Here is a 26,569-nt window from a genome sequence, read left to right as displayed (position 1 = left end):
TTCTTGTTGGGCTTCTGTCTTCTTGCTTTTTGTTAATAAAACTATGTAGGAATTGTGCTACTTAAATATCTTCTATAAAGCTGTTGTTTTCTTCTTTGTTGTTGACCACAATGAAACTACATGAACTCACAGTGTAGAGCATTCATTTACTTTGACTGTAAGTGGCCTGATAAATGGAGTTTTGTCCATAGAAGGCAAGGGCTTTTTCTCAATATATGGAGTGGAGCCAAAGTAAGAACACTACCAAGACAGTTTCTTTATTTCTGTCCCCATTTTATTTTTTCACAGTGGCATCCACATATAGAATCACATTCATTGGGTACACTTTCCCTTGGAAAAAATTGCTAGAAAAATCACTTCTCATTTACAATATTTGGATATTTTTTCCCCATTACTAAAAAATAGTAATTTGCTATGAATATAAAACCAAACTCTTACACATTTCTTCCATCATAAATATTATGTACCTCGTTATGAAAGTGTCATCAATACAGGAAAAATTAGGTTGTCATGTACAATATTTGAATGAGTATGCATATTCATAATGTGGAAATACATACAATAGGGCAAAAAAGTATTTAGTCAGCCACCAATTGTGCAAGTTCTCCCACTTAAAAAGATGAGAGGCCTGTAATTTTCATCATAGGTACACTTCAACTATGACAGACAAAATGAGAAAAGAAATTCCAGAAAATCACATTGTAGGATTTTTAATGAATTTATTTGCAAATTATGGTGGAAAATAAGTATTTGGTCAATAACAAAAGTTTATCTCAATACTTTGTTATATACCCTTTGTTGGCAATGACAGAGGTCAAACATTTTCTTTAAGTCTTCACAAGGTTTTCACACAATTGTTGGTATTTTGGCCCATTCCTCCATGCTGATCACCTCTAGAGCAGTGATATTTTGGGGCTGTTGCTGGGCAACACGGACTTTCAACTCCCTCCAAAGATTTTCTATGGGGTTGAGATCTGGAGACTGGCTAGGCCTCTCCAGGACCTTGAAATGCTTCTTACGAAGCCACTCCTTCGTTGCCCGGGCGGTGGTTTTGGGATCATGGTCACGTTTCATCTTTAATGCCCTTGCTGATGGTAGGCTTTGTTACTTTGGTCCCCGCTCTCTGCAGGTCATTCACTAGGTCCCCCCGTGTGGTTCTGGTATTTTTGCTCAGCGTTCTTGTGATCATTTTGACCCCACGGGGTGAGATCATGCATGGAGCCCCAGATCGAGGGAGATTATCAGTGGTCTAGTATGTCTTCCATTTCCTAATAATTGCTCCCACAGTTGATTTCTTCAAACCAAGCTGCTTACCTATTGCAGATTCAGTCTTCCCAGCCTGGTGCAGGTCTACAATTTTGTTTCTGGTGTCCTTTGACAGCTCTTTGGTCTTGGCCATAGTGGAGTTTGGAGTGTGACTGTTTGAGGTTGTGGACAGGTGTCTTTTATACTGATAAAAAGTTCAAACAGGTGCCATTAATACAGGTAACGAGTAGAGGACAGAGGAGCCTCTTAAAGAAGAAGTTACAGGTCTGTGAGAGCCAGAAATCTTGCTTGTTTGTAGGTGACCAAATACTTATTTTCCACCATAATTTGCAAATAAATTCATTAAAAATCCTACGATGTGATTTTCTGGAATTTCTTTTCTCATTTTGTCTGTCATAGTTGAAGTGTACCTATGATGAAAATTACAGGCCTCATCTTTTTAAGTGGGAGAACTTGCACAATTGGTGGCTGACTAAATACTTTTTTGCCCCACTGTATACACTAACTGTTCAAAAGTTTGGGGTCACTTGGACATTTCCTTGTTTTTGTCCATTAGAATAACATCAAATTGATCAGAAATACAGTATTGACATGGTTAATGTTGTAAATTAATATTGTAGCTGAAAACGTCTGATTTTAATGGAATATCTACATAGGCGTACACAGGCCCATTATCAGAAAACATCACTCCTGTGTTCCAATGGCACGTTGTGTTAGCTAATCCAAGTTTATCATTTTAAAAGGCTAATTGATCATTAGAAAACACTTCTGCAATTATGTTAGCACAGCTGAAAACTGTTGTTCTGATTAAAGATGCAATAAAACTGGCCTTCTTTAGACTAGTTGAGCATCTGGAGCGTCAGCATTTGTGGGTTCGATTACTGGCTCATAATTGCCAGAAACAAATAGCTTTCTTCTGAAACTCGTCAGTCTATTCTTGTTCTGAGAAATTAAGGCTATTCTATGCGAGAAATTGCCAAGAAACTGAAGATCTCGTACAACGCTGTGTACTAACTACTCCCTTCACAGAACAGCGCAAACTGGCTCAAACCAGAATAGAAAAAGGAGTGGGAGCCGCCGGTGCACAACTGAGCAAGAGGACAAGTACATTAGAGTGTCTAGTTTGAGAAACAGATGTCTCACAAGTCCTCACCTGGCAGCTTCATTAAATAGTATTCGCAAAACACCAGTCTCAACGTCAACAGTGAAGAGGTGACTCCGGGATGCTGGCCTTCTAGGCAGAGTTCCTCTGTCCAGTGTCTTTGTTCTTTTGCCCATCTTAATCTTTTATTTTTATTGGCCAGTCTGAGATATGGCTTTTTCTTTGCAACTCTGCCTAGAAGGCCAGCATCCCAGAGGCGCCTCTTCACTGTTGACGTTGAGACTGGTGTTTTGCGGATCAGGACAACAGTTTTCAGCTGTGCTAACATAATTGCAAAAGGGTTTTCTAATGATCAATTAGCCTTTTAAAATTATAAACTTGGATTAGCTAACACAACATGCCGTTGGAACACAGAAGTGATGGTTGCTGATGATGGGCCTCTGTACGCCTATGTAGATTTTCCATTTAAAAAATCTGCTGTTTCCAGCTACAATAGTCATTTACAACATTAACAATGTCTACACTGTATTTCTGATTAATTTGATGTTATTTTAATATACACAAAAATTTGCTTTTCTTTCAAAAACAAGGACATTTCTAAGTGGCCCCAAACCTTTGAACTGTAGTGTACAGTCACACTTACACATATGTAACCTGTGTCAAGTCATATAGCTTCATGTTATTTATCTTTTGTTCATTCTCACTTAACATTTCAAACTGAATGTTATTGATACTAAGTCCACTTGTGTTCTGGGATATTCCCTTTCAGTGTCATGACAGTGTGCATTATCCATATTCAATTGACTGGGGCAGGGAAGATGGTCCCTTACCATTACAGGAACATATTGAAAGTGTCAGGAGAGAGAGACCTAGTTAAGTTCAGTAACACATTCATTTATGAAGGATAAATTGCACAAATGTAATTATTGATGATTGTCCACGAATGAGGTTGACATGAAGCTATGTTTGTTACCCTATGTATGTCTATAGTGGTGAGTCAGGGGGGAAATGGGGGTGCTGATGCAAAAATAATGTTTTCCAAGACCTTCCACAGATTGCCCAAATTCATGGCCAATTACCTATTTCGAAGGTTCCAGGCAACCCAAAACAATGTTTGCCATTGGTGATTGTAAAGAGACACACACACACACTGAGACCAAGTCAAATTCCAAAGAACAGGGCCCATAAGGACAAGCAGATGACACACCATGGAATGTCTGCTTTTTCCTAAACATGCATAAACACACACACACGCGCGCATACGCACGCACACACACACACACACACACACACACACACACACACACACACACACACACACACACACACACACACACACACACACACACACACACACACACACACACACACACACACACACACACACACACACACACACACACACAACGCATGAGAACATCTCTTCCTTCAGCATCCAGGATGGGTAACGTGTAATAACATTGAGGACAGGAGACAGGCTTTAAAAAGAGTTTGCAAATGGAAAATGGAAACAATACAATTGACAGTAATTTTGGACATAACATATACATGAAGAGTGCACAACATTAAACTGAATAAACGAATGCATGGATGTAAATTACAGGCCAGAGCTCTTGAACCGACCACCCCAACCCCCTGAATGAACAGAATGGCCAAACTTGTAGACCAGAGGCCATGTCCAGGAACACCTGGTGCCAACAGGCCATGAGGCTGAGTTCAAGAAGAAGACAAGGATATGAGAACTAACATTCTGGTCATGGTAAGTGTTGTTTGATCCCGTTAGTAATATAGGTAAATGCTCGTTCCATGTTCAACCAACCTCTAGCTTGGCCTGCAGAATATACTTCTCATCACTCCGTTCTGAGGCTGCAGTCTAGCTGTGTGTGGTTGGCTTCCTGCCCAATATAATAATGTCGCCAGTTAGTGCCTTTCCGAGCTGACCAGCTACTGGTGTTAGACCCCCTTAACCATTCCCTCAGATCAATACAACAACACAGCTGCTTAGACTACAGACAAATTGGCAGAACTCGTTCCTTTACACTCTTAGGAAAAAAAGGTTATACCAAGAATCGTAAAGGGTTATTGGCTGTCCCCGTAGGTGAACCCTTTATAGAACCCTGTTGGGTTCCATGTTAAACCCTCTGAAAATGGTTCAACATGGAACCCAAAAGGGTCTTACCTGGAACCAAAAGGGTTCTCCTATGGGGACAGCTGAAGAACCCTTTTGGAACCCTTTTATCTAAGAGTGTAACTGTGGGCTGGAGTCAAGGCTATTGAAACAAATCCTACTTTGTAGAAAATGTTAGTACTACCCAGAACCCCTGTTAGAAGCAAACTGGTAATGCCGTTGTTTTTGTAGGCTTGCCGGTGAACACTTGATTCAAACATTGGTCGACTGACTCACAGAATCCTAACTCGTTATACAAGAGCATAACTCTACCTTCGACAACATTCTGTGATTTGGGTGAAAGTTAGAATGACTTATTGCTTGGACAGAACTGAACAGTCACATGAAGAACTTAGAATCTCCAATCTTCACCCCTCCTCTCCCTTTCCACAGAGATCCCAATTTGTGTGTAAACACTCAAAACACAAAACAAAACTACAGGGACAAAGTATCAATCTAAAAAGAAAGAGTACAATTTCATTGTATGCCTTTATAAATCTATTGATTTCATCCCAACCTACTCTCAACTCTTTAAAAATAACCATTCTTTGGGTTTACCCTAATCAACAACCTAACCAATTGAGATGGCGAGAAGACATCTGCATAGGTTTGCTCAGGTGCTTGAGATATGACGTCCAATACACACACAGAGGTCAGAGGTCAGAGGACCGTGCCAGTCTCGCGCCATGAGGCTTCAGATGCATCACATTTATCTGCACACACTCTACAAATATGGAGTCTGACTGGCCTGAATGGAAGCCCAAAAGCTAGGAAATAAAGTGTCCACTATCATAAGCTTTGAAGCAATGGGAATGGCAGTAGACTGTCTATATTACTGTGATACTATAACTAAAGCACTCTGTAGGCCATGTCAATAGGTTTTCCTGTGGAACTCGATTGGTGGTAGCTGACTGAGTAGGTTACTTTGTGTTCCAATGAATGGTCATTTGACAGTTAACTATAACACAATATGGATGCCTTTGACTTGCCAAAGTTAGGCACTGCAGACGTATTGAGAGACCGTTTTGACTTCCCCTTTCTCAACCTAGACTAATGTAAACAGTTGTGAGGATTTGGTCAGCTAGGAGGAAGATACATGGCCATTGTACAGACAATGTTTGAAAATAGTTTTCTTATCACTTTCTGTATGTCAAATGTATGCTAAACGTGACATTCTCACTGTAGAAGTCCACCTGGATAGAGGCTGCAACTAACGACAGCTGCCTAGAGGTTTATTTAGATGCCAGAGACTGACAAGAGGCCTGAGATAGACCCATACTCACTTTGACTGGTTTCGATACATTCAGTGCTTGGTAAATGTAAGTGCCACTTTGTCATGCCGTGGTTGCTCAGTCAGTATTGAGTATGATCTGAGGTAAACTTATGATCGATATACAGAAAGACAAGTGATATGATTTACTGTGGCTTGATCTGGACATTTACACTTCTGTCTTATTTTTGTGAATGCAGAAGTTCTGTGATTTTGGTGTGTTGTGTTAGAGCTACCTTTAACTATTAACCAATGCATTGGCATGATCATAATTGTGAAGTTCATACCAATTGAATGAAATCCATCTATTGGACTGTATTGATTGGGAATAAGGCCTCTTTGTAAATCCCTGAACACATGAATAAACCTGAGAACATGTCTGAGTTAGCTGTAACAATGCTGCTTCCCACCCAGAGGCTGGTCCTTCTCCTTCTCGCCCTTACCCAGATCCCTGCCACACCGTCCCAATCCCTCCACTCCAAGGCCTTGGTGAGTCCCATATTGAACACCCTCTCCCCAGACTCCTTGGCCTGTGACAGCACACAGGAGTCAGCCGTACTGTATGCATACAGTCCCAGTCTGGAGTTTTGGCAGTGGGGTAAAGATGCTGGGAGGCACTACTGGGGAACTGACCTCTTTGGAGGTAATATATGTAACCCTGTTCATGTAAGCCCAATGGGTGTTTATGGGATTGTAGCCAAGGCCTCTGGGGGTGTCATACAGTGCTACTCATTCAAGGGTCTGTAAGGAAGGGCGTGATGGGACAGATAAAGTGCAAATGACCTCTGAACCTCTTTAGCCCCCCTCTTTAGCCTACCCTTTGTCTTTGGCTTTACCTTTACTCTTTCTCCATCTCTTTTTCTTGTTCTTTTCTCTCGTGTTCACTTGGGCCAGTCCAGAGGCACTCAGTTCTTTTTGAAGAAGGAAAAGAGCCTCTTGTCTCCATCGGAGAGACGACTGGCTCGTCTGGAGGACTGGCCGGAGGGGCCCCCGCGACCCCCAGAGGGCCCAGCGAGGGTGTAGGGGGTCACCCTCCACTCCTCCTGGTGCTTTTCCATAAGCTGTTGATCAATCATACTGTGCATGTCATCCTAAGAGAGAGAAAGACAGAATGAATGAGTGACAGAGAGAGAGAGGATGAGCACAGTAGTGATAGATAGGTAAAATGAATGTGAGGGGATGTTAAAGAGCACAGGGGGTTTTAGAGAAGAGAAACAGGAGGCAGGAGGATGACAGATTGGCATGGAAGTGGGTGGTTTTGGAAGTGGGTATTTTGGGGTGATCAAATGGCTTAGAATGGGTGAGCGCATTTTTGTTGAGTCAGCAGGCCATGGCATGGAATGGCTCAGCGTGGCATGGAAGAGTCGCACAGGACAGAACCAGGGTGAGATGGCACACCTCACCTCTAATGCAGAAGGGGGGTACCACAGGGGAGAAAGGGTGGTACGGAAGCTGAGAAAGGCCACTAGATCAGAAACCACAAGAGCCACACAGTAAAGAGCCCTGAGGAGGCAAACTGCAGCCAGGGAAAGAGAGAGGAAAGAGCTGCTAGTTACGGGTGAGGGAGGGAGGGAAGGGAAAGTCATATTCTGAGTCCTCAATTTAGTTAGCTAGCTACTAGCCCAACTTGCTTAATTGTTTGCTGTATGTTCAATGAAAACCCAAGGTTGAAATTCATTGAGGAGTGAATTAGTACTTCAGACACTCGTGTAATTTGGCAACTCAGGGTACGTACAGTACATGTTAACACATACACACGCTTCGGAAAGTGGAAAGTTAGAGAGGACAGGATGTGGTGGGGAAAAGATCACCATATACACATTTTCACCTAAACCTACAACTGTAAATTTCAGTCCACTAGTATACTCGTATTTAATGAAAAAATACAGTACACATTAAGAATGGTAATTGCTGTGTGAACGTAATCATTCATACGTTTTGTCATTCGTACACATATGAGCTGTCAGATACACATTCATATGGTATCTGTTACTTTATCTATCAGTTTGACAGTCTATTCAGTTTGACAGTCCATTCAGTTTGACAGTCTATTCAGTTTGACAGTCTATTCAGTTTGACAGTCTATTCAGTTTGACAGTCTATTCAGTTTGACAGTCTATTCAGTTTGACAGTCTATTCAGTTTGACAGTCTATTCAGTTTGACAGTCCATTCAGTTTGACAGTCTATTCAGTTTGACAGTCTATTCAGTTTGACAGTCTATTCAGTTTGACAGTCCATTCAGTTTGACAGTCCATTCAGTAACAACCAGAGGACAACAATGGAAATAAGTCAGCGAACAACAATGGAAATAAGTCAGCGGACAACAATGGAAATAAGTCAGCGGACAACAATGGAAATAAGTCAGCGGACAACAATGGAAATAAGTCAGCGGACAACAATGGAAATAAGTCAGCGGACAACAATGGAAATAAGTCAGCGGACAACAATGGAAATAAGTCAGCGAACAACAATGGAAATAAGTCAGCGGACAACAATGGAAATAAGTCAGCGGACAACAATGGAAATAAGTCAGCGGACAACAATGGAAATAAGTCAGCGGACAACAATGGAAATAAGTCAGCGGACAACAATGGAAATAAGTCAGCGGACAACAATGGAAATAAGTCAGCGGACAACAATGGAAATAAGTCAGCGGACAACAATGGAAATAAGTCAGCGGACAACAATGGAAATAAGTCAGCGGACAACAATGGAAATAAGTCAGCGGACAACAATGGAAATAAGTCAGCGGACAACAATGGAAATAAGTCAGCGGACAACAATGGAAATAAGTCAGCGGACAACAATGGAAATAAGTCAGCGGACAACAATGGAAATAAGTCAGCGGACTACAATGGAAATAAGTCAGCGGACAACAATGGAAATAAGTCAGCGGACAACAATGGAAATAAGTCAGCGGACAACAATGGAAATAAGTCAGCGGACAACAATGGAAATAAGTCAGCGGACAACAATGGAAATAAGTCAGCGGACAACAATGGAAATAAGTCAGCGGACAACAATGGAAATAAGTCAGCGGACTACAATGGAAATAAGTCAGCGGACAACCATGGAAATAAGTCAGCGGACTACAATGGAAATAAGTTGTTCAACTTTATTGTGTTATCCTCCATTATTTTAAATACAGTGTATCCACATGTGTGGCTGAATTGTGTTTTAAATAATCAAAAAATTCAAATGAAATAACTCATACTATGAGTGGTCTAGTGTGCCCCCTCATGATCCCTGACCTCTGACCCACCTGCCAGGCCTCCAGCTGCTGTGATAGGTTCAGCTTCTGCTGGATGGCATCCAGGAGCTGGCTGTTCAGAGACATGATATCTATCTTACACTTGGCCAGCTCCATCTCCACCGCTTTCTTCCTGTTAGGCAGACAGACACACAGCTTAGAGACAGACAACACCTCTCTAGTTTCTATGCTCTCATTATGCTGAATGAGAGCTTATGACTGGCCTGCTTATTCGGGAGATGACTGTAAAACCATTCATTGTTGTTATATGCTAGCCTATTACATACAGGATAAACATACAATGTAGTTGTGCCCCACAAATGTGCTATGTTTTACTTGGAAATAGCGTCATCTCGGTCTCTTATAGCACTTTGGAGCTGTTCACTGGGGTCTCGTGCTTCAGACATGGCCCTTATACGCTCACTCTCCTCCTGTACAGAGCACATCTCCACAGAGAGCATCGCCATCTTCAGGACAGGGGAGGAATGACATAGGAGACACTCATCAGACACATTGTCAACCTCGTGAGTAAGACATTTCATCTGTGTCTAGCTTGAATAACAAAGCTGTGTTGAAGTGATCTTGTTGGAGAACAACAGTGATGATCAAGCTCTGTGTGCAGTAGTACCTGATTATGGAGTTGTAGAACCTCTTCTTGGCTGTTCCGTGTTCTATCCTGGTCTGCTTGGTACAGCTCTCTCACTCCTCTCAGCTCTTCCCCAAGCTTTCGAACCTGGTCTTCCAGAGCCTCCTCGTCACTACGGCGAGAACCCTGCTCACACACAACCACAACACACATAGACTCATTATATTGTGAATTCAGGTCAAACTCAACTCAATTCATCTGGAGTTGTTTTGAGTGTGTATTGAATATCGCACACTCTTTATTGGATATATGGAGGAACTAAATATCTGTATGGTATATCTGGTCAGTATTTTCATATGTACAGTACCAGTCAAAAGTTTGGACACACCTACTCATTGTTTTAACCATGTTATGAGGCTATACAGTATTTGTTTACATTTACAATGTTTACAAACACTGGAGAATGCTGGAATGCTTTTCCAACAGTCTTGAAGGAGTTCCCACATATGCTGAGCACTTGTTGGCTGCTTTCCCTTCACTCTGCAGTCCAACTCATCCCAAACCAGGTCATCAGGTCATCTGATGCAGCACTCAATCACTCTCCTTCTTGGTCAAATAGCCCTTACACAGCCTGGAGGTGTGTTTTGGGTCATTGTCCTGTTGGGGAAAAAATGATAGTCCCACTAAGCGCAAACCAGATTGGGTTGGTGTATCGCTGGAGAATGCTGTGGTAGCCATCCTGGTTAAGTGTGCCTTGAATTCTAAATAAATCACCAGCAAAGCACCCCCATACCATCACACCCCCTCCATGCTTCACGGTGGGAACCACACATGCAGAGATCATCCGTTCACTTACTCTGCGTCTCACAAAGACCTGGCGGTTGGAACCAATAATCTCACATTTGGACTCATCAGACCAAAGGACAGATTTCCACCGGTCTAATGTTCATTGCTCGTGTTTCTTGGCCCAAGCAAGTCTCTTTTTCTTATTGGTAGTGGTTTCTTTGCAGCAATTCGACCATGAAGGCCTGATTCACGCAGTCTCCTCTGAACAGTTGATGTTGAGATGTGTCTGTTACTTGAACTCTGTGAGGTGCAATCTGAGGTGCAGTTAATTGCCGATTTCTGAGGCTGGTAACTCTAATGAACTTAACCTCTGCAGCAGAGGTAACTCTGGGTCTTCCTTTCCTGTTGCGGTCCTCATAAGAGCCAGTTTCATCATACTGCTTGATGGTTTTTGCGACTGCACAAACTTTTCCGAATTGACTGATCTTCACGTCTTAAAGTAATGATGGACTTTTGGTCATTTCTCTTTGCTTATCTGTTCTTGCCATAATATGGACTTGGTCTTTTACCAAATAGGGCCGTCTTCTGTATACCCCTCCTACCTTGTCACGACACAACTGATTGGCTCAAACGCATTCAAAAGGAAAGAAATTCCACAAATTAAGGCACGTCTGTTAATTGAAATGCATTTCAGGTGACTACCTCATGAAGTTGGTTGAGATAATGCCAAGAGTGTGCAAAGCTGTCATCAAGGTAAAGGGTGGCTACTTTGAAACATCTCAAATATAAAATGTGTTATTTCATAGTTTTGATGTCTTCACTATTATTCTACAATGTATATCTGTGTGTGACGGTCAGTACCGTGGACTCGTTTCCGTCTAGCAGGTTCTGTGTGAGTCTGCGTAGCTCCAGTAGACTGGCATGCAGGCTCCCCATGGGAACGTCCTTCGCTGAGTATGCCTCTGAGGACTCGTCCATGGAGGAGTCTGTGGACAGGGCTGAGTCTGTGATGTCGTTGCCCCGCAGGTGGGAGACAAGCGAGCGCACCTGGCAGTAGGCCTCCCACAGCTGGAGACGAAGCTAGAGACAATGAGGGAGAGCAGCTTAGAAAAGACTGTTTATAATACACTATGAATCACTGATATCATATCTAGGACTATCTCACAAAGCAGACTGTGTGTGTGTGTGTCTGTGCTTGTGCATGCATGTACCTGCTCCCTCTCCTGTTCCTGCTCCTCTTGCTCCATGCTCTGTTCTATCTCACAGAGTAGGCTGGCAGGGTGTGGGCTGAGGCCTTGTAGACTTCTCTCCTCTGTGAGCTCCTCAAAACGGGCACTCAGATGTCTGTGGGACACCCGGACCTCCTGGAGCTCCAGCTGGCTCTGTCGTAACTGGACACACGTAGCAATACAGTGGACAACAAACAGTAGACAACACAGTGGTCAACACAGTAGTCAACAAGTAGTCAACACAGTGGTCAACACAGTGGTCAACACAGAGCACTGATACCATACAGATCAACATAACACACTCAGACACACACACCTACAGAACATGTCTATAAACCCATATACACGTTCACGCATAATACAGGAATATTATGGCACTGTACAAAGAGCGAAAGAGATCGTACCTGTAAGTCCTTCTCGTGGTGATGTTTCTCCAGCACTAGCGTTCTTTCCCTCAGGTCGTCAACAGTGTTCTGAAGTAGCTCGTTTTCCTCTAGCACAGCATTAACCCGACGCTCCAGCTCTCTCTTACGCTCCGACAGCATCTTAATCTGACAAGATACACAACCCCAATAGCCAAATTACACATTGTGCTATGGGAACCTAGGACAGTGAAGATGTTGTTTTGTTTTGTTCTGGTAGCTATCTGCACTCAGTGTTAGCCTCTATAAATCTGTTTCTCTCCTGACTGACTCTTAGGATTTAAAATGTTCCAGAAGATTAAAGTACTCCCCCTGATTGTTGCCTAGCATAGGCGTAGGAGGTTTCTGCCTCCCTCATTTACAGGAATGTCTCCGTGGTAAAGCTGATAGTCCAAATGGACCCGATAACAGTTTATTCCTTCATCAGTCTATAAAGTGGCCTCGGACTGAAGGCTAACATTGCACAAACACTGCACATTTCTAGTGATACAATGAGAGTTGTTTGTAATATGTTCGGTGGCAGCCTGAGCAGCTTAATCCATGAAACAAACGTCTGTTCTTGTTCTTTCTCATTATCCCCCTTCCATGCTTTGGCCTACATCTGGTAACCTACTTTACAGCGCAGTATGTGGACTTCTTTGCCACCATGTGGACTTCTTTGTAGATTCATGTTCTTCGCGTGCCCTTCAGATATTTTGGTTGACATTGCTGTGATTTTCTCTGTCTAGCAGTACTGTAACATATCCATCCTTGTCACTTTAAATGAAGAAAACCCGTTGCAACCCTGGGAACACCCAAACATTGCAGTATATCTGAGCTAAATATAGAGCGGTAGCTTTTTCCCTCAATTACAGTGCAGTCTCTGCAGTGAGGGTTACTCCTCTCCAATAAGACCTACTTTTAAAGAGGAGGCTGAGAGGTATAATATATCTGTAATGTTATCATTCTATGAGCCTAAGCTAGATGGCTGACATTACACACTACTGATATGACTGTGTATTCTCCTGATAAATGTTTCACAAACAGAAACATACAGTATCTCATGCTCCATAGCAGTACAGTGGGACATGTACACACATGCGACATGCAGCATGCAGACAAACCAATATAACCACTCACTTCTAGCCCTTGCTGCTCCAGTCAAGAGGAAGGAGTCAGTCACGGTATTAGAGGAGGGGAACAGGGAGAAATTTAATGATTGATAGAAAAGGAGAAAAAACTGATTGGGCAATATTTGTTAACTTATTATTTATAACCTTTATTAGGCTCTCTAGTCTCACCTCAGCCTGTAGGCTCTCTAGTCTGACCTCAGCCTGTAGGCTATCTAGTCTCACCTCAGCCTGTAGGCTCTCTAGTCTGACCTCAGCCTGTAGGCTCTCTAGTCTCACCTCAGCCTGTAGGCTCTCTAGTCTCACCTCAGCCTGTAGGCTCTCTAGTCTGACCTCAGCCTGTAGGCTCTCTAGTCTGACCTCAGCCTGTAGGCTCTCTAGTCTCACCTCAGCCTGTAGGCTCTCTCGTCTGACCTCAGCCTGTAGGCTCTCTAGTCTGACCTCAGCCTGTAGGCTCTCTAGTCTCACCTCAGCCTGTAGGCTCTCTAGTCTGACCTCAGCCTGTAGGCTCTCTAGTCTCACCTCAGCCTGTAGGCTCTCTAGTCTGACCTCAGCCTGTAGGCTCTCTAGTCTCACCTCAGCCTGTAGGCTCTCTAGTCTCACCTCAGCCTGTAGGCTCTCTAGTCTCACCTCAGCCTGTAGGCTCTCTAGTCTGACCTCAGCCTGTAGGCTCTCTAGTCTGACCTCAGCCTGTAGGCTCTCTAGTCTCACCTCAGCCTGTAGGCTCTCTAGTCTCACCTCAGCCTGTAGGCTCTCTAGTCGTGTCATATGCTGGTTGGTAGAGATGCTCTTCTCTCTGAAGTCGTCCCGTAATGAGTGGACCTGAGCGGACAGCTGCCTCTCCACATCTGTAGCCTGGAGACACACAAACACACCCCAGACACAGAGCGTGAGCACAAATACATTGACAAATAATTGTATAACATGTTATTCATAGAATCCAATACAACTTGCCTCAGGGGCAATTAAGAAAGGCATTACTAGATGACAAATATCAACATCTTCCACATGTAATACAAGGTCCATAACGGTAGGGTTGTAAAAGTCATAATTCAGAACAGTTCAGTACTCTCACAACAACACATCCTCACTCCACTCACATACTTCACATTGTACCATGTTGAGAAACGTTCTGAGTCAGTACCCAACACAGTAATGCTCGGAGTGGTATTTGATTTGACACACTGTTACCTCTGAGTCACCACAGTGTTCCTGTAACTGGTATCCAGCTGCACAGCAGAACTGTTCCTGTAAAAGCACAGGTTTGAGTAACTCAACCTTTAACATCTGGAATGTTCCATTTAGACCTTGGTCCCTACTGCCCTCTTCCCTGGCCGAGCTCATTGGACTGTTCTGATCAGCAACCCACTGCCTTCCGGTCGCGTGCAGATCACAAAGCCAGAACAACAGAACCTCATTAGCATAAGTGAGGCTGCACTCAGGAAGCCCAGACTCTAATGATCATCATCACTGCCATGGCAACAGATGGTGGAATCCTTGATACCCTTCACTTACTCCTCTCCAGCCTCTGCACTGAGGAGAAATATAATTGCCATATAACAAAGCAATTATTGATTTATTCACTGGAGGCAAATTTAACTGAACAGGTCGATGTCAAGATAGATAAAGCCCTGGCTTACTGAGAATATAGAGATGTGATATACTGTCTGTACACCTCTGACTACAGTATTCCCCCATAATTATGACACTTTGATATCTAATAGATCTCTGTCTTCATTAGAAATTCCACAAAACATTCATCCAACAGGCTGATTCCTGTCAACAATAATTTATATTTTAGTCATTTAGCAGAGTCATTTATCCAGAGCGACTTACATGAGCAATTAGGATTAAGTGCATTGTTCATGGGCACATTGGCAGATTTGTCACCTAGTTGCCTCAGAGATTCAAACGAGCAACTGTTACTGGCACTCTTAACAGCTAACCTACCGCCCCCCGGTCAAACAAACAATCAAAGGTCAGCTGTATACCAGCTCTGACAAATAACAACCAGGTGGAATCATATCTCTACATCTGTTTGCTACTGATACTCTATATCCGGGGCAGATGTTTGATATGTTTGCCTCTAGGTGGCAGTCCGATGTTTATAGGATCTTTCAGTCAGCGGTTGAATTGTTGGCCACTGTGAGGACTGGTGACGCCTTCATGAGTAGTGACTGCATGGGACAGGTAAGAACAGGAAGCCACAGCCACTCTCTAATGCTCTATCCTTGTTTTAGACCTACAGGTATAATGCAATTGGACAGAGCTCTCCATCCATCTGTCTGTCTGTCTGTCTGTCTGTCTGTCTGTCTGTCTGAGTACAAAACAGAGTTGGCTTTTCTACTACAGTCTGCTGTAAGTGAGTTAGAGATTAAGTTGAGATTTATGGTTTCCCCACTGAACATCTGTTGGTGATTCGTGGAACTAGCATGGCATATTGTGTAATAATACAAGGCTTATACTCATAAATCTGCACTACACCCTGCTTTTTGGAAAGCTTTTATAGGTGAGGAAAAATGAGTGTGTTCCATTCACACTTGAATGCACTTGTGTCCTTAAGTAACTTAGAGAGGGGTTGTAATTTGTATGTATTCTGTGTGGGAGACTAAGGGAAGAACAACCTGAAAACTCAAATCTGTGCTGTGTCATAACACTGTTTGGTCAGTGCACTATGCTTACACAAATAAGAAAAAGTTTGTTGTGGCACTCCTACAAGTATTCTACTTCTATGTACCCCTTTTTCATAATGGCACCTTGTTGTCCCCAGTGATGCATGGGAGGAATGATATAGCCTATACCAAACGCAGAATCATAATTAGTTTGATGTATTCTTAGACATTTAAACACAGCTGCTCTACTCTGCCATTCTGAATGTGCTTCACATTCTCCTAACCAGGCCAGGAAGATGCATACAGCTCTTCATCTCTGCTAAACTGGCTGATGTATCTGTCTCCTCAGTGGAGGTCTATGCAGAGCCCAGTCACAGTGGGAATGTGACATTTGACTCAAGTGTCACACTGCGCCTGACAGATTGAGATCAGAGGAAAAACAGGATATTTCACTGTGTTGCCAGATGTATTGATATTCCTCTTAACCTGGGCATAAAGTCCTCAGATCTCAGATCAAGCATTATCAGTGCATGGGGGAAATTGGACTACTGCAACAGAATCCAGGCCAAAAACTAGGGCTCAATATGCTGAGAGACAAGCATAAATGCTAATTCTTTCTCCAGAGTCAAGACACAAAGGTACAGTACCTTGTGCAATGTTCCCTCTAATTTCCTGGTGCACTGAGCAAATGTTTGGTCTTGTGAGCAGAAACTTGAACATTGTGAGAATTTTGTGCAACTTCCGGTTCTGGCGCACGTTTACAGTGAACACTGAGGCTGTACCCTTACAGTTTTAGACAGTAGCCAATAGGCTATTGTGGCTATTGGAGCATAATGTAGGTCTACTAACAAAACCAATGGAGCAAATCCCATAACATTTTCAGATGGAAATAGCTTTTGATTTCTATGATATAGCCTACAGTAGCCTGGTGTTCAGTACAGGCCTACATTGCATGAGACTTTTAAAAACGTTTTTTACATTATGAAGGTTTTGACATGAATTCATGATTTTTTACTTGGCCATAGGCCAAACAGGTGACTGTACATGTCATTGTATTGTGTTCTATGATGCAAGAACCGACTTTACAAAATACAAATCATTATTATTACCATACAGAGAATTAGATCATGTCGGTTACCCCTCTGCCTATTGGCTTATTTGCATATTCAAGCTTGTCTCAAAATTCAACACCTCACATTTAATTAAGACATACGCTTTTTATCTGACATGCTTTTCAAAGACAGCTTGAAATAAAGACTACACGTTTTGTGCTCTTGTAGGAAGCAGTATCTCCCCATTGCTGGCCTATACTTATCTATAACTGGGCTAATAACTTGCTGACTAGCAAAGAATATCAACAAATGTGCACACGCGCGGCTCTGCGCTCTGATCTGAAAAGTGCATTCACTCGCTGGTGATTGAAATACCACCAACATAATTCTACTCCGTTGCGCTTTGATTCTGCATACAACAAAATCACAAACTCAGTCTTGTAAAGTTAGATTTGGTTTGGTTTGTTGCATTGAAAGGGGGCTGATATAATGTTGATTCGATCACAGAAAAAAACGTTGTTCTATATAGTGCAAACTAATGGGGCTAACTCAGTGAAGTTCAATCTCTTGCGTCTCTGCGCGGTATGGTATTTCTTCTGCGCCGCAGTCCTGGAGGAGGTGGCGCACGCGCACAGCTTTGAGGGAACATTGACCTTGTGCCAAGCCATGATTTTTCAAAGGGATAATCACAACATTCTCAAAACCCTTTAATTTACAGTAGTCTTTGATAGGAGAGGAACTATATCTTTCCTACATACAGTCCTAATCCATAGCGTCTTTAATACAAGAACATAGCAGAGTTTCTGTGTTTTTGCTTACACATATGGGTGTGGAATTGAGAGGGAGTAGGTGGATCCTTAAGGGATTTAACACTTGTATCCTCTTCATTTTTAATATCGGTAATTAAATCAGTGATTTCCAATGGCTTTATCTGTTCCCTCTTTCTCTCTCTGCCCTCTCCTCAGGATGCAGAACATACTGTACAGCACAAGCTATTATACACATATGGTTGAAGATGACTTGCAAGTCCATGTGTGTATATGTCAGGTGGATCTGTGTTACAACCTGACATTGGGTTGGCTGTACAGCACACAGTGCCACAGAGAGCACATTCCCATGGTAACGCATGAAAGCTCACATATTACACCCAGGTTGTCATAGCAACCAGAGAGAGGGAGACAGGATTGATGGAGCTGTGTGACTAGGTGGCCATGTTTCTGGCATTTTCCTTAGTCATAGCACACAGTGTATTAGTTTATGGATCTATATAATGCAAGTCATGCCATGCACTAAAACAATATATATAAGTCAGTCTTCCAGTTTCCCGAGTGGCGCAGTGGTCTAAAGCACTAGCATCTCAGTGCTAGAGGCGTCACTACAGACACACAGTTTAACGTTATCAATGAAGCTCTGAATGTCAGCACTACTGATGGCTGCAGGCAGGGAGCAGGAGCAGCAGGAGCAGGCAGGGAGCAGGAGCAGCAGCAGCAGGCAGGGAGCAGGAGCAGCAGCAGGCAGGGAGCAGGAGCAGCAGGAGCAGGCAGGGTGCAGGAGAAGCAGCAGCAGGCAGGGAGCAGGAGCAGCAGGCAGGGAGCAGGAGCAGGAGCAGCAGCAGGCAGGGAGCAGGAGCAGCAGCAGCAGGCAGGGAGCAGGAGCAGCAGCAGCAGGCGGGGAGCAGCAGCAGGCAGGGAGCAGAGCAGCAGCAGCAGGCAGGGAGCAGGAGCAGCAGCAGCAGGCAGGGAGCAGGAGCAGCAGCAGGCAGGGAGCAGGAGCAGCAGGAGCAGCAGCAGCAGGCAGGGAGCAGGAGCAGCAGCAGGCAGGGAGCAGGAGCAGCAGCAGCAGGCAGGGAGCAGGAGCAGCAGCAGGCAGGGAGCAGGAGCAGCAGGAGCAGCAGCAGCAGGCAGGGAGCAGGAGCAGCAGCAGCAGGCAGGGAGCAGGAGCAGGAGCAGCAGCAGCAGGCAGGGAGCAGGAGCAGCAGGCAGGGAGCAGGAGCAGCAGCAGCAGGCAGGGAGCAGGAGCAGCAGCAGCAGGGAGCAGGAGCAGCAGGCAGGGAGCAGGAGCAGCAGGCAGGGAGCAGCAGCAGCAGCAGCAGGCAGGAGCAGCAGCAGCAGGCAGGGGAGCAGCAGCAGCAGGCAGGGAGCAGCAGCAGCAGGCAGGGAGCAGGAGCAGCAGGCAGGGAGCAGGAGCAGCAGGAGCAGCAGCAGCAGGCAGGGAGCAGTAGCTGCAGTAGCAGCAGCAGCAGGGAGCAGTAGCAGCAGGCAGGGAGCAGTAGCAGCAGGCAGGGAGCAGGAGCAGCAGGGAGCAGGAGCAGCAGCAGCAGGCAGGGAGCAGGAGCAGCAGGGAGCAGGAGCAGCAGCAGCAGGCAGGGAGCAGTAGCTGCAGTAGCAGCAGCAGCAGGGATCAGTAGCAGCAGGCAGGGAGCAGGAGCAGCAGCAGGTGTCCTCTGTCCCTTTACAGCCTTAGGATCCATTCTAGACCTGATGCTTCTGTTCCTCATCACAACTGATGGCCTGGAAGATGCCCAGTGTCTGTGTTGTTCACCTAGGTGTTTTATACAGTGATAGGTAGCCATGGAGCAGAGCAGAGCACAACAGAGTATTACCCATGGCCCATGGTAGCTCATTACCGTTAGTTGAGGTCTATGAGTTTATCATAGTGTAATGCAGAGCTTCAGTGTACACATACATAGACCTAACAAAAGGCCTTAAGGGGGTCTTAGTAACCACACAGCACATTATTACTCCCATCTACACACTGGCCTTAAAACAAGCAGCTCCAATAAGGTCACTGGAGGAGCTGTAGGTGTCTGACCATCTTGGTGTAGCCAGAGATTTGGGGTTTTGATTTGATCAGGGTTATAACCTAAAAGATGTAGGCATTTGTGCTGGAGTCAGGTCTACCCCTTTCTAAATGTGTGCTGTAATGCAATTAGAGAAATGTTCCTTCCTCGCTGGTTCACTCTGATCAGATTAGGCCTCAGGGGATTGGCCAACCTCACACCCCAGGCCAGCCAAGCTTACCAGACCAGCAGACACCACTGGGTTTAGGTGTGTTTTTACGTCTGTGCTTCTTTGAGTCTGTATTAGTATTAAGTGTCTGTGTCTCTACAGTATGTGGCTGTTGAATATGTCAGTGACTTGTGTGGCTCTCATAGAATTAAGTCTAGCTCATAGAGAATGGCTCCTGTGTCCTAGTGTATTAGTGGCAGGTTTGCACTGTCCCTTAACATGAGGGTCAATGGCTCACACACAGACAGGGTGACAGTTTTTAATTAGCTGTGATTGCAGTATGGAGTAGTATTGTTGTTCTGGCTGCTGATTGAATGCATAAAAAAGGCTATTACAGAGGATTATGACCTAATCCCTTCAGTGCTGCATTTTACACACTGCGTTTTACATCACTTCCTGTGGCCAGCCCCACCACACCAAGGTCATTCCTGCTGCATCCAATCAGAGACTTGGTTCCAGCAGACTATTGGTTCCTCCCTCTAATCTGTTATTATGAAAGTGCATTGTTATTGTGAGTGTAATCTTCAAAGCTTTGTTTTGAGAATGGCCATTGGAAGAGCTGTCAGACACGATAGGTTTCTAGCCATTCTCCAGGCACTCCACTGTCATGACTGCAGCCTGCAACAGATTACCACTTATTTCTGTCACTCCTTCACAGGGGGGTGCCTTATTTTAGACTGGAAGACAGTGGACACATGTGGCACTCATGTCATGTGTCTGAGTCTTGTCCCCAGTGAATGTGTCCAGAGTGGCCCGGTTAGAATGGAGCTTACCTTATGGAATAGATCTTAAAGAATATATCTTAAATAATAGATACAAAAGAATAGATGTTAAAGAATAGATGTTAAAGAATAGATCTAAAAGAATAGATCTTAAAGAATGGATCTTAAAGAACAGATCTAAAAGAATATATCTTAAAGAATAGATCTTAAAGAATAGATCTAAAAGAATATATCTTAAAGAACAGGTCTAAAATAATATATCTTAAAGAATAGATCTTATAGAATAGATCTTAAAGAACAGATCTAAAATAATATATCTTAAAGAATAGATCTTAAAGAATAGATCTAAAAGAATATATCTTAAAGAACAGATCTAAAAGAATATATCTTAAAGAATAGATCTTATAGAATAGATCTTAAAGAACAGATCTAAAATAATATATCTTAAAGAATAGATCTTATAGAATAGATCTTAAAGAACAGATCTAAAAGAATATATCTTAAAGAATAGATCTTAAAGAATATATCTTAAAGAATAGATCTTAAAGAACAGATCTAAAAGAATATATCTTAAAGAACAGATCTAAAAGAATATATCTTAAATAATAGATCTTATAGAATAGATCTTAAAGAATAGATCTTAAAGAATAGATCTTAAAGAATAGATCTTAAAGAACAGATCTAAAAGAATATATCTTAAATAATAGATCTTAAAGAATGGATCTTAAAGAACAGATCTTAAAGAATATATCTTAAAGAATAGATCTTATAGAAAAGATCTTAAAGAATCTTGGAAATGAATGTATTGCTTGTTTTGTAGTGAGCCTTGCCAGACTAAATGGTCTGTCCATAGATAAAACAGTCAGCATCCGTGTCTCTACTAATGCTGCTACAAAGAATATGTCATTAGACAGACAGACAGACAGACAGACAGACAGACAGACAGACAGACAGACAGACAGACAGACAGACAGACAGACAGACAGACAGACAGTAATCCTAATAAGGCTGGTGCAGTACAAGGGGGAATGATGGGGAAAGACAGAGTGAGTGCAGATGATTTAGTGCTTATCTGGTGGCTCTACTACTGGGAGGTTTGCCAGTCTGGTGTGGGTTCCCTAGGAGGATGTGTACTCAGAGCTGTGGTGTAAGCAGGCCATTGCTTAGTAACAGAGAGATGACCATGGCTGACTTCATTCATTTTATTACACAGGAGGTCTCCCTGGCATCCGTCTGCAGTGAATCACGCAAGCCTGATCAATACTCTCTATAAGCACTCGTAAATCCCCCCCCCCATCTACACCGATTTCATATTAACCGTGGCTGCTTTTAAATCAACTGCAACTTAATTACGTACCTAGCAGGATCCATAGCAACAGACCAGTTCAGGGCCCCCTCATTGGTCAGAGACTGATGGTGGTTGACATATATTTCACTTTAATCTGATCAGAGATGGCAATGAGAGGCGAAGCAGGTCTGTATAACCCAGCGGTGCTGTAGCCCTGGTCAGGAGGGCTAAAAACAGCCATTGACCACTAGCTAGCTCTCTCCCTGCCGGGCTGTGGAAGGAAGCAGCATCTGCCTGACTGCAGCTCACATCTATTCCCAGGACAGACAGCACCGCACCAAAGGCATTGTCACCCACACACACAACACTGTCACTGGTGTCACCAGAGCACATCAGCAGGCAACACCCGCATATCTCCACATCTGAAGCTCCTCCGGCTATTAAAATTAGACTGGCCCTCTGACTGAAGTCAACACACAGCTTTCTCCATGTAACAGCCATAACATACCCAGATTAAAGGTATCAATATGTCCCTTCAACTCGCACAAAAGCATTTCCCTGGCCCTCGCGTCACTGGAAAGCTAATCTCTTTTAGAAACAGCTATGTGACGCCGTGCCTATCAGCCTCAGCCTGGTATGCTATTGGTAAAATGAGCAGCAGTAAAATAATTTCTGACAGTCTGTTGATGTAGAGTATATGGAATGAATGGAAACATGGGGTGTTTCTGTCCTGAAATGAATGTCCATTAGGAAAAATAGTTTTTCAGATATTCATGTGATTTTTTGCTGCACCTCGACTCAAATTGGTAGATGAGCTGTCTACTACCTTCCTGGCCGGTGTTTCCATTAGTTTCCCTTTGGGATCTATGCCTAAAAGGAATTGACCACTCTGCTAGTCAGATTGTCAGGGCAATGCCTCCCACTTTAGTTAGGATTGAGTGATCTGAATTCGGGCTGTAGTCAATCCAGCTTCTTAGGGGAGTCTAATCAACAGTATTGCCTACGGCACTGTTGCTCACCTCCATCAATCCAACCTGTCCATGGAGTTGAATCAATGAAAGCTTCTCCTGACACATGTCCATAACCCTTTACAAAGTGGATGTGCCCTGATTGAACATTTACCTCCTCCACTCTCCCTGTCATCCTATCATTCTTTCTCATTTTTTCTCGGTTCTTATCCCATCAATCATGTAGGTTATCAAAACATTTGATTACCTAAAACATCAAATCTGTTTTATGTAACAAAATGTTTTGATAACCTACATGATTGATGGGATAAGAACCGAAAAAAAATGAGAGCTTGTAGTTACTGATCAATATGGATAGGAGGGTTGCCTAAGTATTATTGCGCCTAAATCATTCTACATGATTCAGCATTTAAGAGGTGAATGTTCCACTTTCGATGACTTAGCATATATTGATCTGTATGAGAGAGAAACAGAGAGAGAGAGAGAGAGAGAGAGAGAGAGAGAGAGAGAGAGAGAGAGAGAGAGAGAGAGAGAGAGAGAGAGAGAGAGAGAGAGAGACATGGGGAAAGAGATTGAAGCAGTCCATGTATGTGGATGTATGCATTCTATATGAGAACATAGTTGTACCCTCTCTAGACATGAACACGGCAGACTGGGACATCCAATATTGACGCCCAGTGGTCCACAGACCGAATGACAGGTCTACAGACAGACAAAAAGGTCCACAGACAGATAGTTATCTCCACTCACCCGGTTAAGTTGCTCCAGCAGGCGGTGGTTCTCTTCTGACAGCTCCCTCATAGCCGTGGACTTGTCGCGGTCTGCCTCTCTCAGCTGGACCTGATGGCGCTCCAGCTCTCCTTGCAGCTGCTGGACATCTATCTCCAGCTCCGCCACGCGGTCCCCCCACTCCCCCTCCCTATTCTCCAACCGCCGCCGCAGCTCGTGCTTCTCCTGCTCATGATGCTGTGGTTGAGGGGAGACAAGGGACAGGGTTAGAGATGCTACTGGACTGGAGGGACCAGGTTAGGCCTGAGACTAGTAGTAGTAGTAATAGACATTGGATTGTGAAAGGATAGCACAAAGCTTCTGCTCTTTTCAATCCATAGCTTTATAAAGCTGAGGCAGGGGGTGGGGATATGAGTGTGGGCTTATAATATGAGAGAACCAGGGGGTCAGGGTATGGGGGGTTGGGATGGGATGGGTGGCATGGTTGGTTACACACATGATGTAGCCCAGAGCATGTTGGGTGATCAGTCCTGAACAAAGAGGCGTGTCAGGAATAAAACATGGGTGGTAAAACAAGGTTTGTAAAAGGATAACGAACAATGTTATCTTCCCCTAAAAAGCTTTGAAATTGCTTGATGAATACTGTTCATTGGGTAATAGCGTAGTGCTGTGTTGTTAGAGATCAGGGCCCTGAGCAGATGTAGCCTACAGTAGATACAGTAGGCCTTATCCATGGGACATTAACAGGGGATTAGTCGTTGTTCCACTTCAGGCCATGTGCTGAGTGGAGTGGGGGGTTTCAGATGTGATGAACAAAAGCTCTGCTGTCAGCGTGAACAAATGCAACAGACATCTATGGGGTTTCAGGGCTTTAGTGACACATCAAGATGTTGTGAACACCTCCTCTCCACCTGTGTCAATGCTACTTGTCAGTGTCAGGTAATGACAGTTAAAGCATATAAATAAAAAGTAATTGTGAGAATTGAGTGACTTCAGTCTGCTGTTAGAGCAGTGTTTTTATGAGAGGCATCATACTGTTATTACACTGTATGGAGATTAGCTGTAATTGTATACAGTCTGAAAAAACTGTTTACAATGTGACATCTGCTCAATAGCACTACAATAATGGAGGCCAGTTCTAATCAGTTGAATATGGTTATATACACTGCTTAACTCCACATGAATTTACTGAGACAAAAAGGATGGCCAAACAACCGTGAACTGAAAAACAGATCTGGAAGGACTGAATCGCGATTATACAGTATTTGGCAGTGAGTGTAAAGCTACTTACCTCTAGTTTATCGTTAAGATCTTTGTTAATTTTCTCATATTGCTTAGTCAGGTCTTGGTTACGCTCTAGCAGAGCCTTGCCTAGTTTAGCAGCTAAAACCAAGTCCTTTTCTTTTTGACGGAAGAGCGACAACAAGTCTGTATTCTGTCCAATTACAGGCGTCTCCAATTCGGACAACTCTTCCTCCTGCTCGTCGTCCTGCTCCCCAGTAAGCATGGCTAATTCCTCTTCCAACGCCATCCCGAGGCCTCCAGAGCCGGTGTGTAGCAGCGAGTGGCCCTGAAATCCTCCCTTTTCTTGTGGGGTTTTGTTGCCCTGATTCACCGGGTGCTCCATGCAGTCGCTGTCCAGCTCGGGTGGTGCTGAAATCGCAGCCTTAGATGTGTGCAGGTCGAGGCAGGAAGATGACATCGCCGCCCGACGGACAAAAAAAGAATATATTAGCCTACCCAATTGATTTATTCCGGTTGAACCCACTCTGTCACTGGGTCGGGCTGACCGGATCCTCTCTGTGTCGACAATATCTCCATAGATAGGGTTCCTTGGTAGGCATATATATTATAGTTATTAAAAATCACAGCAATAGCTAACCTATCTGACTCAAATTTCCCTCACACTCGGAAGACCACCTCCCCTAAACCGTACACACCAAGCTCTCGCTTTAATCCTACAAACAGTGCCGCCTCCTCTGCAGCTGAGCTGACGACGAGCCTCTTGCTGTCTGCTGCTGGCTATCTTGGATGTAAAGATTGTCGGTCCACAGTGTGCTTTGTCCCCACATTAACCGCCCTGACGAACTCTCAATAGCAGTCGGTCTGTCCACCCGGTTGAGGCGGGCTCCCGGCTCCCCATAATTGTTGGCCACTTTACACCGGAGGCATTTTGCAGAACCTCAGGCTTCGGCAAAATATCCAAAATACACACTCGAGCAGAGCGCGGGCCCGATTGCGCCACCTCCTTTCCTCCCTGGAATGCGCGCCACACGTTGCTGACGTCAACAGCAACCTGTTACAAATAAACATCGATTGGTTGAGGATGATAACGCCATTGTTATTTAGCATGATGTGTGACGTAGGTGAGTATTTCCTTCGCTTTGAGTCTACATAGTTTCATAAAGCTTTTCAACGATATAATATTACTTCAAGAACGTTATCTACTAGTCCTCACAGACAGGGTAAATTCGAGCAGATGTTTTGACAGATGAATAGGGGAACACACGGGTGGTCTAGATCTGACCCCATTATTTCTCAGCGGGTGTTCATGTATAAACAATGCAAAACCCACGTGATTGTCCTAATCTCTAATGTTCGGAATTTCCTAGAGGAATTCCCAGTGATAAACATTTCTGTTATAATAAATTCATAACATAACACATAAATGGTCAGTTTGCTGTTTAACCCCATTTTACTAGGCCTATATACATTCTCAAACCAGAAACCAATCTACTCAGATACTATTTTCTATTTTATAAACAGGCCTAATTAGTTATCACCCTCACCCACTGTGTCAGTCCATATTTAAATATGGTCTACATGTCATCATACTAATTACCAGGAGCTTTCATATAGTAGGCTATTACAATTTATAAACTGGGTGGTTTTGAAAATACTGGATGAAAAAAAGAATAGATCCAAAACTGAGGCTTGAAGGCAAAATAAATATGTTTATTGAAACATCATGGTGCCCAACGAATATATCATTGTGCAACAAA

General features: G+C 43.7%; 1 protein-coding gene across 1 annotated transcript; it reads right to left on the bottom strand.

Annotated features, from left to right (window-relative positions):
- Window positions 1-252: 252 nt before the first annotated feature.
- Window positions 253-25,791, bottom strand: LOC118393096 (BICD family-like cargo adapter 1). The gene is made up of 10 exons (XM_035785405.2): window positions 24,859-25,791; window positions 23,589-23,804; window positions 13,927-14,043; window positions 12,062-12,208; window positions 11,640-11,819; window positions 11,290-11,508; window positions 9,685-9,828; window positions 9,393-9,523; window positions 9,069-9,189; window positions 253-6,896 (listed from the first exon to the last, which is right to left on the bottom strand). The coding sequence occupies exons 1-10, from the start codon at window positions 25,267-25,269 to the stop codon at window positions 6,711-6,713; spliced, it is 1,872 nt and encodes a 623-aa protein (XP_035641298.1). The 5' UTR covers window positions 25,270-25,791; the 3' UTR covers window positions 253-6,710.
- Between the last annotated feature and the right edge of the window lie 778 nt (window positions 25,792-26,569).

This window comes from Oncorhynchus keta, chromosome 14 (genome assembly GCF_023373465.1).
Source record: "Oncorhynchus keta strain PuntledgeMale-10-30-2019 chromosome 14, Oket_V2, whole genome shotgun sequence".
In the NCBI taxonomy this organism is placed as follows: domain Eukaryota; kingdom Metazoa; phylum Chordata; class Actinopteri; order Salmoniformes; family Salmonidae; genus Oncorhynchus; species Oncorhynchus keta.
The sequence above is the reverse complement of the archived record's forward strand: the minus strand, read 5'-3'. Positions and strand labels throughout refer to the sequence as shown.

What these genes read in the sequence shown, in the direction of transcription:
- LOC118393096 (XM_035785405.2), bottom strand. Translation starts at nt 25,269, where the DNA reads ATGTCATCTTCCTGCCTCGACCTGCACACATCTAAGGCTGCGATTTCA. An exon ending in AGGAACAGGAGAGGGAGCAG is followed by an intron (nt 11,509 to 11,639) that starts GTACATGCATGC and finishes CATTGTCTCTAG; the next exon opens with CTTCGTCTCCAGCTGTGGGA. An exon ending in TAGACGGAAACGAGTCCACG is followed by an intron (nt 9,829 to 11,289) that starts GTACTGACCGTC and finishes GTGTGTGAGCAG; the next exon opens with GGTTCTCGCCGTAGTGACGA.